Source organism: Leucoraja erinacea, chromosome 10, assembly GCF_028641065.1.
Source record: "Leucoraja erinacea ecotype New England chromosome 10, Leri_hhj_1, whole genome shotgun sequence".
Lineage (NCBI taxonomy): Eukaryota > Metazoa > Chordata > Chondrichthyes > Rajiformes > Rajidae > Leucoraja > Leucoraja erinaceus.
In genome coordinates this window covers 17,191,758-17,210,460 of record NC_073386.1, presented here as the reverse complement: position 1 = coordinate 17,210,460, position 18,703 = coordinate 17,191,758, and the positions used below count along the sequence as shown (strand labels likewise).

General features: G+C 38.9%; 1 protein-coding gene across 2 annotated transcripts in view; it reads left to right on the top strand.

Annotated features, from left to right (window-relative positions):
* usp24 (ubiquitin specific peptidase 24) overlaps window positions 1–18,703 on the top strand; it is a 135,675-nt gene that overhangs the window by 58,158 nt on the left and 58,814 nt on the right. The window contains exons 26-40 of one of the 2 annotated variants that reach the window (XM_055641602.1): window positions 193–303; window positions 1,470–1,568; window positions 2,302–2,460; window positions 3,689–3,774; window positions 4,420–4,513; window positions 4,962–5,117; window positions 6,162–6,259; window positions 7,417–7,512; window positions 9,016–9,247; window positions 10,040–10,202; window positions 11,892–12,047; window positions 12,604–12,674; window positions 13,286–13,446; window positions 15,910–15,971; window positions 17,255–17,446. In XM_055641602.1, coding sequence (XP_055497577.1) covers window positions 193–303; window positions 1,470–1,568; window positions 2,302–2,460; window positions 3,689–3,774; window positions 4,420–4,513; window positions 4,962–5,117; window positions 6,162–6,259; window positions 7,417–7,512; window positions 9,016–9,247; window positions 10,040–10,202; window positions 11,892–12,047; window positions 12,604–12,674; window positions 13,286–13,446; window positions 15,910–15,971; window positions 17,255–17,446 — 1,936 coding nt within the window. Of the gene's footprint in view, window positions 1–192; window positions 304–1,469; window positions 1,569–2,301; window positions 2,461–3,688; window positions 3,775–4,419; window positions 4,514–4,958; window positions 5,118–6,161; window positions 6,260–7,416; window positions 7,513–9,015; window positions 9,248–10,039; window positions 10,203–11,891; window positions 12,048–12,603; window positions 12,675–13,285; window positions 13,447–15,909; window positions 15,972–17,254; window positions 17,447–18,703 lie in introns of both variants that reach the window. The other variant, XM_055641600.1, reaches the window with a different exon arrangement.

Genomic DNA, 18,703 nt, shown 5'->3' with positions numbered 1-18,703 from the left:
CCACTGTTGAGATGCTGTCACTGAAATGCACCTGAATGCTTATGCTACTGCCTGTCGAAGAAGTTGGAAAGCTGCTGACAAAATGCTGAACATGGCAAATTTTTGCTCTGGCACAATGTATTCTTTAATTGCCACTGATATTTGAAGTTAAGATGCCGTGTGTGTTTATGATTGTGGTTGGGTTTTCTGCAGGATCTATATTCCGTTCCCCGGACGATCCTACCTCATGGAGCTTCTTTCCATGGACATCCCGTCACTATCTCGGTCATTTGTGAGTCCTCAAAAGATTCATTTACTGTCGAGGTTAGTTTTGTTGAATGTTTGATTTTGTATTTCCAAACAAAAGTTCTTCAAGCTCCCACAGAAACCTTCATAATTTCCCTTATCCCTCTTACTTTTAATCCAGTAATAACTATGGTGTTTTAATATAGTTTCTTCCTCCCCAAAAAAACGAATTCAACCTTTATAACTAATTCACATTGTCCTTTAAGAGGGAAAACAGATGCCATTGCAAAAGTCTTTATTAGTAATTGGTAATAAGAAATTACTAGAAATAAAGTGTCAATCTGGACACTTGATCCTATTTGCGAGGACTACAGTTCCATTGTATGTCCCTGCTAATATCCATTGACCTCAAATTAACTCTCTTCCTGTGCACAACAGAGAATCTGTTCTCCTTGATTTTTCAAATTGCAAGTTATATTTAATATTAGCAAAAACATGTTGCCAAATAATTGTTACATTATTCAGGATAGGAAACTAAAGACGGCAAGCTGGAAAGAAGAAAATTACATCTTACAAACTAAACTGATATACATCAAAGGAGGAATTGAATATCAGCATGCATATTTAAAGTACTAATCGTACCAAATGGTTTGTGTTTGACTCCCTTTCTCTAATAAAAGGGAAGTAATATTGCAGGATTTATGATTGTCAGGAATTGCCAAAAAAATATCGATTCTTCATAATGCTGAAATAATTGCTTGGAATTGGACGATATTTTATAATTTAACAATTTTGCACATTTCAAAGCTGGCTTTATCGCAATTGAATTTGAATCTAATGTTCAATGTGGCTTTCGCTATAACTTCTTTATTATTTAACCTCCAGGATACAGTGCAATTAAATATAATAGTGACATATATCTGCAATTCTAGTTAAGCCATAGTGGTCTTAATCATTGATTAAAGTAGATTATTAGTGACTACATTAACTGCACAATCTGTGAATGATGCATTGAACTTTACATAGCTTGATGTCTCCTTGCAACCCAGAGAAATGGTCCTTGGCATCTTGACATTTAAAAGATTAAGGTCATTTATTGTCTGAAATCAAATGCGATGTTACTATTTAAATGTACACAGTTTATCGCAACTAAGTTGATTACTAATTTGAATGTGCAAACTGGTTCTTTGATGCTATCAAGTAACAACTACCCAACTAATATTGACAGTCTATCCATATTTTAGGCTCACAGCAACGAAACTGTTGGGAGTGTCAGGTGGAAGATGGCAACACATATCAATTGTCCGTTGGATAACTTACAAATATTTGCCAATGATAGCTTGGTGAGTAAAAAGAAAAACAAATCAAGCCAAAGGCATATGGTTTAAGATTAGTAGGGAAGAGGTTTTAAATCTGTCCATGTATTAAGTGGTAATACGGTTTTACCCCAGGGAATTTTTTTAAAATTTCTACTCTATTCATTTAATAAGAAAAAACAGACTTGGAGCTTTTTGAACGTGAGCATTACACATTTCTTTTTGCCAGTGACAATATTCTTAATGTGTTGATTTACCCAGCCAGATCTGATTTCCAAAAGGTACTTGATAAGGTGCCACATTAAAGGTTACTGTGCAAAATAAGAGATCAAAGCATGCGATAGTATCTTTTGACATATATGGAATTAGCTAATCACTGGAATATAGGGGTAGTGATAAGTGGGTTTATTTCAGGTTGGCAAGCAAAAAAATAGTGGTGTCACCTACATGATTAATATTGGTGTGTAATCTGAGGGGGCTGTGTTTCTGCTGTACTGTTCTATATTTTTTTTATTTTAGTGACCATTACTGGGTAATCTGATTATGTTGTTTAAACAAAGCAATAGCTAAAGTATTTGTAACTTTCTGAGACTAGCTTTTTGCCTTGTGTGGCCTGTAAGTGGAATAATTTTGTTCTTTCAGTTCACATTCTTCTATCTTATTATAAGAACCCGTCTCTTCTTGATGGTCAAATAATTTGATATCATCTCGGTTCTGCTGCTTATTGCGTGAATATGTAATGAGTTTTTTTTCTTTCTAGCTCACCATGAACAAAGATCAAAAGTTGCTCCACCAGCTGGGTTTTGTCGATGAACAAATATTGACTGTAAAGATGCCCGTAATGGGTACACCTTCGGGAAGTTCAGTTGATTCTTCTACCAGTAGTAGTGTATTCAATTCAGCTTACGCAATGGAACAGGTTAGAGCATTTGTGTTATTTGAATCTGTGAATAATAATGCAAAGTCATTAAATGAAGAAAGATGCAATTTGGTCGTATGATATCAGACCTCACTTTTTAATGTTGTTTTAATTACTGGTGACCGTACACTCCTTTTAACCAAAAGGGTTTGTAAGTGACTAATTTACCACGAGGTAATATATTTGGACATTTTTCCTCATTGCCCCTCTTGGTGCCTCTGATTATCCAAGCAATAAATCCCTTTTGGCTATGTGTAGATTTGTTAGATAAATTTATCAGTGCTCAAACTAAGTCCAAAAGTTGTGGGTTCAAGTTCTAGAAATAAGAGTACCTGAGCTGACTCCAGTGCATTAGTAACTTAAAGCTACATTGCTGGATGTGTGGTCCTTTGAAAAAATGGATTAAGTCAACTCCTACTCTCAGGCATTGGGTAAATGTGGCAACTATAATTGTCCATTTCAAAGAAGAACAGGAGAAATCTCACCAGCAATGTTGCCAAATTATTTTGGATTATCAAATCACTTTCTCGTTGTTTATGGGACCTTATGAGATGAGAAGAACTTTTTTCACACAGAGTGGTGAATCTCTGGAACTCTCTGCCACAGAGGGTAGTTGAGGCCAGTTCATTGGCTATATTTAACAGGGAGTTAGATGTGGCCCTTGTGGCTAAGGGGATCAGGGGGTATGGAGAGAAGGCAGGTACGGGATACTGAGTTGGATGATCAGCCATGATCATATTGAATGGCGGTGCAGGCTCGAAGGGCCGAATGGCCTACTCCTGCACCTAATTTCTATTTCTATGTTTATGGTGTTTGTTTGTATTGGCTAATGAGTTTTTTGAGATTTGTGGACGATATAATACATCTCAGTGCTGCACTGCAGTAGTTAAAGACGAATGTTGCTTTCTCATATTCTTTACAATGATGGCATAATTTGCCAGTGGCCACTTAACATTATTAGTGTTTGGTGTGGATGCTAATGCCATGAAGCCAGTAGTAAAGTATGCAAAGTGTGTGTACAACAGTTTAAACAAATGCTAAGCAAATTGTGCTACAATTCCATAGAAGTATTTATATTTGGCGTTGCGCTCAGTGCAACGTTAGTACTTTTGAATTGAATACTCAATTTGTGCAGAATATAGTCTGTTAGAAATTGATGCAGATATTGCTTGTGTTTTTTTCTCCTCCGCTAGTGTGCATCTGACGAGTTTCTTTACCTTTGCAACAGGAGAAATCACTGCCTGGTGTTGTGATGGCACTAGTGTGTAATGTGTTTGATATGCTTTATCAACTTGCCAACCTTGAAGAACCAAGGTGAGATTCCGCTTCCGTATATTGACGTTGTGTTTAATAGTATCTTTTAAACCAAACCTCTACCTATGGAGTATTACCATTGAACAAAATCAGTGATATTTGAAAAGCAAGGAGACAACACTTTTACACATTGTTACTGTACATATAGTTTGTATGAGGAGCACCATAGATAATACGCTGTTCTCTGCTGTCCAAGACTAGTCCACATTTCCATTAAAGAACACTACTTTAATGAGGAATTGACATTGTAAAGTGAAGGCATGCACCTTATAGTTGCTGGAGTATTGATGATTATGTAGAACCCAAACCTTAACCTCCTTTGAACTTAAAATTTAATTCATAAAAATTGCTGGGTTTCAAAATACTAAAGCACGATTAAACAAAAGCAAAAATTTCCTCAGAAAGGAATAAAATGCTTCTTTTACATTTGTTCAACTTTTTGCAGTCATTTAAAATATTTATAATAATACAAAATAAGACTATCTTTACATGCTGTAGGCGACAGAATACTGCCAGATTAAATTGCTGCATTATAATATTTACACGCTGTAAGCAGCAGAATACTGCCAGATTAAATTGCTGCATTATATTGGTCCACATGTTGACTTTTTTTTTTAAAAGATTCTATTTTCATTGCTGTTTCAGAATTACAGTTCGCGTTCGAAAGTTGCTGCTTTTGGTTCCAACGGATCCAGCCATTCAGGAAGCGCTGGATACACTTGATGCTTTAGGCAGAAAAGTAAGTAGCTATTGTATTCTTATTTTTCTTCCAGTGTTTTAAAATTGCACTCTGGTCTTAGAATCTCAGGAACATCCACTCTTTAAGTAGCAAAGTATGGTCACGTAGTAACGATTTGTAGAGTAACCTTGACCTTGCCACAACTGCCTGAGGGGTTTAAAAAAGAAAATAGTTCTGTTTAAATCACCCACTTCTCTTATAATCAATGGCAAAATCAATCTTCAAATGGGTCTCAAAAATACAATTCTTACTCGCATAGACTATTTAAGTTAGAAACTCTGTGATAACTCCTCAACAACAAGCCAGGAAAGAATCTGCCACCACAGTGTTTAAATGGAAAGATTTTGGCCCCATTTGTTAAACCTGTTAAACTTCATTTTAGTTTCAAAGTTTAGTGTTTAAAAAATTTGTAACATCCTTTAAACTGATGCACTTTTATACACAGCAGAAAACACTGTTGACTGATTCAAGTCACCAAACGTCCAAGTCGCCTTCACTTTCTTCAAAGCAACAGCATCAGCCGAGTGCAAATACGATTCTGGAGAGCCTGTTCAGATCGTCAGCACCGGGAATGTCTACCTTCAGAGTGCTTTACAATCTAGAGGTTTGAGCTGTTCTTGTAATTCAATTAGAATTTTATTATGCCAATCTATTAACTCATTATGGAATTATATTATATGTGGTTTGGTAAAATGTTAAGTGTTCCTCTTCCTAATATTTATACTGATCTCAAAAGCTTGAGAAACATAGAAAATAGGTGCAGGGGGAGCCCATTTTGCCCTTCGAGCCTGCACTGCCATTCATTGTGATTATGGCTGTTCATCCACAATCAGTAACCCGTGCCTGCCTTCTCCGCATATCCATTGATTCCGCTAGCCCCTAGAACTCTAACTCTCTTTTATATTCATCCAGTGAATTGGCCTTCTGTTTGCAGAGAATTCCACAAATACACAACTCTCTGGGTGAAAAAGTTTTTACTCATCTCAGTTTTAAATGGCCTCCCCTTTATTCTTAGACTGTGCCCCCTGGTTCCGGACTCTCCCAACATTGGGAACATTGTTCCTGCACCTGGCTTGTCCAGTCCTTTTATAATTTTATACATTTCTACAAGATCCCCTCTCATCCTTTTAAATTCCAGTGAATACAAGCCCAGTCTTTCCAATCTTTCCTCATATGACAGTCCCGCCATCCTGGGGATTAACCTTGTGAACCTATGCTGCATTGCCTCAATAGCAAGAATGTACTTCCTCAAATGAGGAGACCAAAACTGCACACCATACTCCAGATGTGGTCTTAACAGGGCCCTGTACAACTGCAGAAGGACCTCTTTACTACTATACTCTTATACAGGATGACTGGCTATATCCTAAAAGTCATATTAAAATAATAAGTTGATTTGCACAAAGATATATTTGTAATGAGATTTGAAAAGGTATGTTAGTCAGAAGAGTTATGTCAAATGCTACATCGTTTTAATTCTGATGTAGGAGGTTTCTCAGATGTTTGTTTATTGTTTAAACAACATCCAAAAAGAGAACATAAAGGTATTTGGATGAAAATGGGAAATTTTGTAGTAATCATTCCTTTAGATCATTAAGTATATCTACCCACTGCATCTGTTGATATAGACTTTATTCTGTTTGTGCAGGTTCTCAGTTCCAAGCTCATGCCAACGTCAGATGATGAGATGGCAAGAAACTGTGCAAAATCTTTCTGCGAAAATTTTCTCAAAGCAGGAGGCTTAAGGTATGTGTGTATACCCGTTTCTTTTTCATCCCAGTCTTTGTTTACCCAGTTTTTACATTTCGTATATCATAAATGCATCCAAACCTGAGGATTTTCCCCCCTTATTTTTATTTTTGCCAAATGTTCTGGTAATTGGTATCACCACCAGCAAAGACAATGGACCAGGGCTGGATGGGTCTGATCTAGCCACACCCTCTCTGCATTTGGTTTGGATGCAAAGTCATGTTAAAAATAATCTCACTTGAAACAATCCAGATTCCAGTGGCATGGTCTCAGCTGCGGCATAGCCTTTTCTGGTAAAAGAGATGTTTACCTAATTTTTCTAAAAAATTAACTTCCATCCCGCTTTGCATCCAAATCCATATCAGATGAACAGTAATGCCACAAATTAGCAATATTGGGCTCTATTGCTAGACTCTGAAGTTCACCTGCAGAGCTAACTGACATGGTAACCAGGGTGGTGGGTGATGGTGGGAGAAATGGGTGGGATGAGGGAAGAGTGCTATTTTTCCAGTTTGCATGTGGCCTCACTCTGGCAATGGAGGCCAGGACAGAAAGGTTGTATGGGAAGGGGAGTTAAAATGGTTAGTATCAGGAGCTCCAGCAGGCCCTGGCTGATAGTGCAAGTGTTTGGCGAAGTGCTCATCTAGTCTGTGCTTGTTCTAGCCGGTATGTAGTTTCTCCTGCACTTTTTCAATTCTGAGTTTCCAGAGCACTGGCTTTTTTTTTTTTTTTTTTTTTTTTTTTTCCCCTGGCGTTTGCACCTAGCAGCTTTTTCCATGTATCATGTCAAGAAATTTGTATTTGCAGTATAATCATTTTGGATGGGGAATGGTGTAATTCCAGATCTAATATCATTGCAAAAAAGAGGATATTAACAGTCCCAACTGGCTAAAGTTACGCTATTCAGTCCACAATTGCTGTTGGGAATTATACTAGTTAATTCACGTAGAGGTCGCCGGAAACCAAACTGTATTAAATGTTGATAGGCATCTCCTGCTTAATAATTGACGTCTTAAAGTCTAGTTAAAATGTTGTTGGAGATACTCGACCAAACAAGTAATGTGGTTTGAGAGGATCATACCATTTGAAGATTTGAAACTCTTAAGGATATTCCGTTGATATTTAATTTTTAAAAATACCTTTTCATTTTTCAGCTTGGTAGTGAATGTTATGCAGCGGGATTCTATTCCATCTGAGGTGGATTATGAGACAAGGCAGGGAGTTTATTCAATCTGTCTGCAGCTCGCAAGGTGAGAGCCAATGTACACTGCGTCACTCAAATAAAATAAATGTACTCATCAACACAGGTATGTAGATGTTCACAATGGGTTCTAAGCAAGTGAATAGTAGGTAAGAGAAAAATCAAGGTCCCATGCTTTAAAATAGCGTAATACTTTTATTTGTTCCAAATCCTAACATTTTTTAAAGTTTCTCTTAATGCCTCTCTAATTCTTTTGTTGCTGGACTTAACTTTGTGTGTATTAATTATTAACCCTTTGGTCACTCAAAATACTTTATCCTGTTTACTACCCTGTAGAATTATTAAACACCGGGCTAATTTTCACTATGCCCTTTATTGATTTCAAAATCAGAATGAATTCAACAATTTTGACTTGCAGCCACACCTCAACTAAACAAAATATTAATAGGGAATATGACATTTACTGACCTGTATGTGACTCCAGTGCCCCTCGAATATTTGGCCAAGCAACGCAATCACCTGTATTCAATACTTGCCCTCCAATGCTTGCCCTTGTTCTTTTTGTGCATCAACATTTTAAATAATTCTAACCCTTTTACGTAACTTTGTCATGCAAGTAAATGTTCAGATTTTGTCGACTTAGCAGTCTGAAGGTACAAAGGTCTTGTGCACCGATCTGAGAATACTGGGATGTGGCTACTCAACATTTTCTCTATTGGCAAGAGACAATCTGTAATTTTGAAGGGCACATATTTTCCAGCGAGGATGAGTTGGGCCAAGTTGTACAACTTTATGACTCAGTCCAAAATCATTTTGGTGCAACTAATAGAATGGATTATTAAAATTTCTCCTTCATACCCCACTCATCTAACTTAGCTAAGAGCATAGAGGTTCAGGGACTGAATATTTTTTCAACAGAAATGTAATTTTAAACCTTCCTCAGAATTGCTGTATAAAGTAAGTGTACTTTACTTAACTTGTTTCAATAATGGAATGATCCGAGCCTCTACCCAAACAAAATAAAGGAATTGCACCTTTTGAGGTAGCAACTTGGAACATTTAGTTTTTGCTATGCTTTGTGTTGTTATATAATAGATTATTTTAGTTTTAGATACAGTGTGGAAACGGGACCCTTCGGCCCACCGAATCCACACCGACCAGTGATCCCCGCACATTAACATACGCCACACACACTAGGGACAATTTTTACATTGATGCCAAGCCAATTAACCTACAAACCTGTACGTTTTTGGAGTGTGGGAGGAAACCGAAGATCTCAGAGAAAACCCACACGTTCATGGGGAGAACGTACAAACTCCGTACAGACAGCACCCATAGCCAGGATCGAAACTGGGTCTCTGGTACTAAGTGTTGTAAGGCAGCAACTCTACTGCTGCACCACCGTGTCACACCTTATTTAATTTGCCCTCTGAGCACATCCAACGTGGATTTTATTAGAACATGACAGTGAAGGTTTGTTTCAGATAATATCCCAATCATGTGCAACTTTTGGGACTCTATTTCTATTTATCCATACTGATTCCTTCATCAGGTTTTTGCTCGTTGGCCAAACCATGCCTTCTACACTGGATGATGATTTCTTGAAAGATGGAATGGAAGCACTGTCCTCGCGCCCATTTCGCAATATTGGTCGACAGACTAGTCGTCAATTATCAATGTGTGGTGGTCAAGAAAAATCATCGATGAGACAAATGAGTGTGACATCAGATCGATCATCAATAAGAATTGAGGAGATAATACCTGCAGCAAGAGTGGCAATACAGGTAAATAAAATCAGTAATATTTATTTCTAACTGTGTAATTTATAACACAAGTATTTATGCATTAGTTTGAAAGTGCAGAATGTGTAATGGGAAATGACCTGTACAAATTGTGTTCCCTTTAAGTTTGAAAGTTTTTATTTCTGTTGAACTAAAGTGTTGGTTATTTGAGCTACATTCAATTTGTGGTTTTGATCGTTGATACTGACCCTGACCATACATCCCACCCACCTCTCACTATCCCTCATACATGGGAGGTGTTTATTGCAAGACAACATAGCCAGGCCTCAAATAACAGATTGCTGAGATCCTGCTCTGGGCAGCTTTGACAGAAAGATTGGCTGGAGATAAGAGTTGAAAGTTATTTTTAACAATTGTGATACACAACTTTTTTTTTAACTATTAAGGTTGTTGTATACAGATTTTAAAACGTATTTTAAGAATAACATATTAAATAATGAACAAACTAATACAATATATTTTGTTAATGTTGTGTTTTCATCCTAATTTCCAGATTGGGAATCTCCATTCAAATCATTGGGGATTCTAATCGTGCAACAGTGCTAGTAACTAGTTTAAAATCACAGAGGTGATCTCCGCATGGAGTCGGTCACTGAGCTCTCTTTAGATTTTTGGTAGGTCTGGATAAGCAGGGAACTATTGTCTGGAACTACTGAGCATTGGTGGTTCAATCAGATCCACTGGTCATGGTCAGCATTTGGCCCAGTATCCAGTCAGCAAAAAGCATATTTGTGAATGCTTGTTACTCTGACCACATTTAACTTTATGTTGCAGACGATGGATGTGAATGATTTCACCTCAACAGTAGCCTGCTTTATGAGGCTGACATGGGCAGCAGCAGCTGGACGTCTTGACCTGGTGGGCAGCTGCCAGCCAATTCGAGAGAGTACCAATTGTTTATTCTCCGTTGGTATTCGAAATAGACTCAGCAGTTCAGGTGAGGATATCTCAAGCTCTTGCTTTTCAAGCTGTTGCCTGCTTTGGTTTGAAGATTACCCGAGTTATTGATCGACAAATTAGATATTGGAACAAGTTATGAAATTCCATTTTGGCAGATAAATGAGGAAGAGTCTGTTAGCCATGATAAACCTTGCAAATTCTGACAGAAGTAACAATAGATGTTATTTCACAGTTCTCTGAATCTTTATTTTCGGTACAGTAAACCCTTGTTTTAATGGACCCCTGTAGAACTGATTTTGGTTATTGCGGACGGAACTACTGAAGGCTGCCGCCACCTCCCTGGCTGCTTATAGCCCTGGCTGGCCTTGCCACTGCCGCTCGCGCAGCTTCCCGGCTGGACCTACTGCTGCCACTGCCAACCCGCACAGCTTAATTCGCTGCTTCCAATCTGCGCGTGCCACCCCCACTGCCGACCCTTGCCTGCACTCCACCAATCCTCGCCTCTTTCCAGGACGCCAGTGCCATCAACTCACCTGGTTTCCAGGCCCAATTCCAGACTCTGAGGAAGGATATCAACCCAAAACGTCACCTATCGCTGTTCTCCAGTGATGTTGCCTGACCTGCTGAGTTACTCCAGCACATTGTGTCCTTTTGTATATTAACCAGCAACTGCAGTTGTTTGTTTGTCCTGCTTTTATAAAAAATAATAATACCGTACTCCGTTATAGCGGACAGTCGGCAATTTCGGACTCCCCCTCCTCCCCCCCCCCCTCCCCCATGGTCCATTATAACAAAGGTTTACTGTATTATTATTGTCTCTGCATCTAGTACTTTAGCCAAGAGGTTTTGGAGGTGACTTAATCAGATCTTTATGTATTCTGATGATCTCCTTGCTGGTGAGCTTTTCGAGATGAACATTTTGCAAAACTAGTGCAAATTTGATATTTGATGAATTGTATTGTTTACTTTTAGAATCTCAGTGTAGAAACTGGCCCTTTGATCTGAGTCTGCACTGACCATCAAGCACCCATTTATTTTACAATAATCCCATCCTAATCCATTTTATTGTGCTCATAATCCCATCAACTACCTTCTAGATTCTACTCCCTTTCACACTATTTACAGTAACAATTCACCAGCTGACTTTTGGTGATCTTAGAATAAAGAGGAGGTTCTTAGAATTAAGGGGAGGTCATTTAAGACTGAGGTGAGAAACATTTTCAGCCAGAGTTGTGAATTTATGGAATTCCCTGCCACAGAGGGCAGTTGAGGCCAAATCACTGGATGGATTTAAGAGAGAGTTAGATAGAGCTCTAGGGGCTAGTGGAGTCAAGGGATATGGGGAGAAGGCAGGCACGGGTTGTTGATAGGGGACGATCAGCCATGATCACAATGAATGGCGGTGCTGGCTCGAAGGGCCGAATGGCCTTCTCCACCTATTTTCTATGTTTCTATAAGTGCCATTAGGCTACGATCGTAAGACTCTTGTTTTGCTGTAGTTGGTTAGACACGGAATTTGGTTTAGTAGTTTTAATTTGGCATGTTAATTTTATATCTTAGAATGCCCTCTAGCTGAAAATGAGGATTCTACGGCTTAGTGAAAAAGTCAACAAGTGATTTTGGTTTAACAAAATAGTATCAAGTTTGCAATTGGATTAACCAAAAGATGACTTTGGAGTAAACAAATCTCTCTAATGAAATAAACAGCTAAATTAATTTTCTACAGGCAGCACCTGCAGCTCTGGAAGTGAAGGTGAATCAACCACGCTGCATGCAGGCATATGTGTGAAGCAGCACTCTGTCTCCACCAAAGATACTCTTATTGCTCGAGAGGCCTTATCGCTTCTGGTTACATGTTTACAGCTGCGGTGCCAGCAACTAGGTAATGTTTTACTCGGATCATTCTATTACATGTTGGATCCTCTTCAAGGTGACATTTTATCCATACTCTGTTTAGCAGCATTAGAAAGTTAATTCCAATGGTTCAATGTTACTGTCTTGTCACATGTACGTCGGTAATGTGATTTTTTTTGTTTGCATACAGTTCAGTAGCAATCCTACTATGCATTAGGCACAATCATACTTAAGTACAAATAATGTAATATAGTAGATTACACTGAGGCAGTAACCAGCAATTGCCTTTGCTAAACTTAACTGCATACTAAAACTAATATTATATGGAATAAGAAACATCAGTAAATTATTTTAAATTCAGCAGCTGGGATATATTAGAAATAAATTGGAATCAATAAGGAAGCTGGTATTTATCTGAATAGTAATTGCCTTTTGGAAGAATAATCTCTCATTAGAGCATTAATCTAATCATAAAGTGACTTGTGGTAGTCTCTTCACTTGTAAGTAGATCTAGTTAGATGTGGATTTTTCGATTTGGGGAATTGGATTATTGAATTTAACAATGGTTATTCTTTTGATTTTAGGTTCATTTTATATTCTTCCTTGTGTGAATGATTTTATCATAGATATTCTGCTTGGTTCCCCTAGTGCTGAGGTAAGAAATGAAACAGTGGTATAAAAATCTATTTTTATCATTATATACTTATCAACTGCGACCTTGTTGTGATACTTTTTCATTGAACAAATATGGGATCAAGAATTCATCACACCTGGGATTAGAGAATGTGAACTTTCAATAGACAATAGGTGCAGGAGTAGGCCATTTGGCCTTTCGAGCCTTCAATGTATCATCCCAAATCAGTACCCCGTTCCTGCCTTCTCCCCATATCCCCTGGCTCCGCTATTTTTAAGAGCCCTATCTAGCTCTCTTGAAAGCACCCAGAGAACCTGTCTCCACCGCCCTCTGAGGCAGAGAATTCCACAGACTCACCACATTCTGTGAGAAAAAGTGTTTCCTCTCTGAGATATTTCAGTTCCCATTGTTAATTTGGTTATTTATCAGTGATACCTCATGAATGGAAAAGTCCTACATATGCAAATGTACTTCACCAACCCTCTTGAGAATAGGATGAGAAAGAAGCAAAGATTTTGGAATTAAATATAGAGTAGATCTTACTGAAAATGTTATACGTATTTTTTTTTGTATACAGTTTGATTGACTTTGTAGGTGATTTGAAGATGACGTCAGATTTTTAATGCTTACAGATTAGAAGGGTCGCCTGGGATCAGTTATATACACTGAGTCAAACGGATACATCGGCAAGCCTTGAAATACAGAAACCTAATCAGTTCCTCCTGCATGTCGTCCTCACAACTCAGCTTCCACTCTGGTCCCCAACCAGCATCATGCGCGGAGTCAACCAAAGGTAGGTATCGAGTTAATAAAATGAAAATTATAATAAAATGAATGACATTTTTAGGACAAATAATGTTTCATCGTGTATTTTCTGAAAGAAATCTATAAAATAGAATGTAAAATAGGAGAATTAACCTTAAATTTTAGGCACGTAAACTGTGCAGCGATAGGGCATCTAGTTGTTGATGATTTCGTTACATTAAGGGCGCTATAGAAATGGAAAGTACTGCTTAAAGTTAAGGCACCAAAAGATAAGGCACAAAAATCTTCATGTTAAAGATACTGTAGAAACAAAGAACTTCAGGTTGTGGTTAATACACAAGGACAAAAAGTGCTGGAGTAACAGCAGGTAAGGCAGCATCTCTGGAGAACAGATAGGTAACTTTTTGTGTTAAAAAAGATTATGGGGGGATGAGGGGAGAAGAAAGCTGGGCAGGGGTAAGGCAGGACAAAACATGGCAGGTAATAAGTCGACGCAGGCGAGGGGATTGTTTGACAGGCAGATGGTTAGAACAAAGGCCAGATATAAAAGCAATAGGTGTAAGACGGGTTTAAAGAGAGAGTTAGATACTCTTAAGAATGGCGGTGCTGGCTCGAAGGGCTGAATGGCATACTCCTGCACCTATTGTCTATTGAGACGGGTTTGAAGAGTTACAGATTGCGAGGAAAATAGCAAGGAGGGCGGGGATGGGTGATGGGGAGAAATGGGTGGGGGCCCTGGTGGGACTAAGGGAGGGAAGGGGGAATGAAGAAAAGGGGGTGTGGGGAAGGAAAGAGGGGGAGGGACTAAGTTAGACATTACCTAAAATTGGAGAATTCAATGTTCATATAGTTGGATGGTAAGCTGGTGCTGCTCCTCAACTTTGCGCATGGCCTCACTCTGGCAAAGGAGGAGGTCCAGGACAGAAAGGTCACTGTGGAAATATGAAGGAGTGTTAAAATGGTTAGCAATGGGTAGATCCAGTCGGCCTTGGCAGACCGAGCGCAAGTGTTAAACGAAACAGTCGCCGAGTCCTACGTTTGGTCTTGCCGATGTACAGGAGGCCACATTGGCAACACTGGAAGCAGTAGATGAGGTTAGAAGAGGTGCATGTGAACCTCTGTCTCACCTGGAAGGACTGATGGGGTCCTTGGATGGAGGCAAGGGAGGAAGGTATAGGGACAGGTGTTGCATCTCCTTCAGTTGCTGGGGAAAGTACCTGGGTAGGGGCTGGCTTGGGTGGGAAGCGATCAGTGAACCAAGGAGTTGTGGAGGGGGGAGGTATCTTCTGAAGGCAGAAAGGGGTGGAGATGGGAAGATGAGACTAGTGGTGGGATCACGTTGGAAGTGACGGAAATGTAAGAGTGTGATGTGTTGGATGCAAAGGCCAGTGGAATGAAAGGTGAGGACCTGGGGAACTTTATCCTTGTTTCTTTGGGGAGAGGGGGGAAAAGAGCAGAGGAGATGCGGGTGATGGATCCATTCATGACAATTATTCTGAAGCATTGGGATCAACTTTTTCGAATGGAACTGATTTTAACCTTATCATGGACTCTGTTTTGTCCTCATCTACCTCGTCTATTGCATCCGCTGCTCTAGATGTCAGCTGATCTATATCGGTGAGACCAAGCGTAGGCTTGGCGATCGTTTCGCTGAACACCTCCGCTCGGTCTGCATTAACCAACCTGCTCTGCTCGGTCTGCATTGACCAACCTGACCTCCCGGTGGCTCAGCACTTCAACTCCCTCTCCCATTCCGTATCCGATCTCTCTGTCCTGGGCCTCCTCCATGGCCAGAGTGAGCAACACCGGATATTGGAGGAACAGCACCTCATATTCTGCTTGGGGAGTCTGCATCCTGGTGGCATGAACATTGAATTCTCACAATTCTGTTAGCCCTTGCTGTCTCCTCCCCTTCCAACCTCTCCCTCAGCCCTCGGGCTCCTCCTCCTCCTTTTTCCTTTCTTCTCCCCGCCTCCCCCCAACCCCCATCAGTCTGAAGAAAGGTTTCCTTCGCTCCATAGATGCTGCTGCACCCACTGAGTTTCTCCAGCATTTTTGTGTACCTTTGTTACATCATTGTTCGGTTGATTTGGATCTTCTTATAGTTCAAGATTTATAGATCTGAAGGTGTCCAGATCTGAGTTATTCTCAGCAGAATACATATGTTCTTCATATGGACCCTTTAATGCAGTGCTGCACTTTTACTGAGGCATGTATTCAATGTTTCAATTCAATGATACTTTGTTGTCACATGTACCTTGGTTCAGTGAAATGATTTATTTTGCATACAACCCAGTAAAATCATGTAGCAGACCTTGCCTAAACAGTACACAAGTGTTGCCACATTTTGGCATCGACAAAGTCACAAAGGTTCACCAAACATTCCTATATCTGCATAGCTTTCCTTGAACAACATCAACTTTCAAGATGCTATGCTTCAAAATATTTTTTTCATTTTATCCTAATTGCAAATCATTCATTTATTTTTCAGACTATTATCCCAATGTACTGAATATTTTGGCCTGCGTTGCCAGTTATTAGACGACTTAACATGTAAGTTTTGCAGATCAAGATAAAAGTTTGACTTAAATGCTCAGCATGATCTTTGAGTAACTTATTTGGTCTGCATGGAATATATTCTGAATTTACAGCTGCAGTGGTGTCTTTGAAAAACAACAAAAGGAAATGAAACTGCTCTATTGCTTCCATGTTTATTTTGGTGGAATTAAATTTAAATTATTTACATGATAGTTGGGCATCACGAATTTTGTGTGGCACATTGGGAAACATGACAAACCTGACACAAAAATAATGTTAATCTCGTACATTGTAAAAGTTCACAGCACTGGCATGGCCCATTCAGACTGTCCTATCTAGATTATCAGTTTGCAAAGCCAATGCAAAGGTTACCCTATTTTATAAAATCACATTGCACTCTCTTTTCCTCTCGTTCAAATTTCCCTGTTGTTCCCTTAAAAGGGGTGCTTTATGATAGTAGTGAAGAACTCTAATGTGCTTTAGAAAGAACTGCAGATGCTGGTTTACACCAAGGATAGACACAAAATGCTTAACTTAGCAGTTCAGGCAGCATCTCTGGAGATAATGAATAGGTGATGAATGGTTTCACCCAAAGTGCCACCTATTCCTTTTCTCCAGAGATGCTACCAGACCACTGAATTACTCCAGCATTTTGTGTCTATCTCTAATACTCTATTAGTTGTCAATATAAGGAATAAAACAACAAGTGTTTATATTTACCTCTTGCCATTCTTGGTTGTCATTTAATTGATAAACCCCTGTTCTTGAATCACTATTCAGACAGATTTATTTTATTCATTCCACCAAAATCGTCCATACTCAAAATCTTGTTAAAGCTATTCTGGTGTTCTCCTTTCTAGTGGATATAATAGTGGTATCTAGGGTCTCTATACATAATCATTTATTGTGTTCTACTGGTCTTGTGAGGTTTTTGCCGTGTGCCTTGCAAGATTTCAATTCCCAATTTAGAATAGAACTTTGGAATTGGGTCCAATTTTACCTTTTTTTTTTTTTTCCCCTCGTTAAACTTCTCTGATTTGAGGTTTGTGTTCTCGTGAAGTATTTTGTGCCCAGGGTTCACACCATTTTGGAAATGGTTTTAAAATCCCCATGCATGAAGCTTACCATTGCATAGATTGGGAGAGGGGTATGGTTACTTGTTCCTCTTATGCTCGGGATGACTTTGGGATATGTTATCCAGAAGTTATGTTTTACCCAGTTGTGGTATGTGATCTCAAGACAAGGCACATTTCTATTTTTCAGCAATGATCATTAATGTTAAACTTTTTTTTATAAAGCTTCTGAAATGGAACAGCTTAATATTAGCCCTGCTGCCATGTTGGAAGATGAGGTTAACTGGCTTGATAACTTTGAGCCTACGTGGACTGCAGAATCGGAGACAAGCGAGTCGGATAACGTTTTGCTTGCTGGACATCTGCGTCTTATCAAAACTCTACTGTCACTGAGTGGGCCAGAAAAGGAATTGCTTGGTAATTTTAATTCATCTTTGCAGCAACTTGTGCAACTTTTTTTTTTAGCAAACTGATTTTGATATAATGAACAAAGTAGCAGTTCTGATATTTCTGTCTGTGTTTTGCTGGAGGTATTATCCCCTTTCCTCGCTCCTCCCCCACACTTAGCAACATCTGTATTGTTCCTACCTCTAGTTTTACAGTAACGTTCTCATTCAATGACTTGATATAGTCAAGAAGCAATGGGAAGAAATACTGCCAAAGAACACTGCTCAACTAAATGTTGCTAGTTTAGCACTTCACCTTTTTGCCATGTAAAAGATTGTCAACTATGTCAGGTACTCAAATCTAAAGACCAGGTGCTCAGTGGGTTTACTTTCATTCTTGACGGAGGGAGACAGAGTGAACATTGTTGCCCTATTGTTATGTATCTTGTACCAGGTTAGAATAAAACATGGGAGACTACAAGGCCAAAGTTGGAAAATAATTATTGGCTGCAGTTCCGTTCTTGTGTTGAATTGGTCCATGTGGGGCCATCTGAAACAGCATTTTGTGCATAAATTGTGAGTAATGGTCTACTCTGACTGTATAGAATGGGATGTGCTGTAATTTTTCCCATGACTTTTGAGTAGGGAACTAAACAGCATCAGGATTGTTTTTTAAACCCAGTTGGGTAATCTGGTTAACAAAGGGTAATAATAATTTTCTGCTATTAATTCCTAATGAAATACGATAATGGATACTGGTGCTTTGGAATGGTGAGATGCTTATTTTGTGAGTTACATGGAATTTTGATGTAAGTGCCTAAGGCAAAGGGAGAAAAATGTTATTGCGGTGAAATTAACCTTCCTTAATTACCTGCAGGCCTTCTCTAGTTGCCCACATCCAATGTATGGAAAGTTCCACTTTTATGTATTGTTGCACATTTTGTAACTGGCAGATATTTGTGCAGTATGATTCTTTTGCCAGTAGATGGTAATGTAATACACATTTGATGAGTATATTTCCAAGGCAAAGCTTTATGGTTATTGCATTTCTGATAATAAAAATAGCCTGCTGTTACTTAGTTTTATGATGTAAAATGCAAGTAAATGTTAAAATTCGTTTACATTGTGTATCTTGAGGAAAGTTTTTTGTCACGAATAAAGGGCAAGTAACTATGCTTATGCTACCATTAAACAAAGAGTTTGCCATTGAAATCTATCATGGTTCGCAAAGTACACCTTTTGCTTTTAAAGCCTCCCAATTCCTTTTTGAAGAACTGTTCAAGGTTGT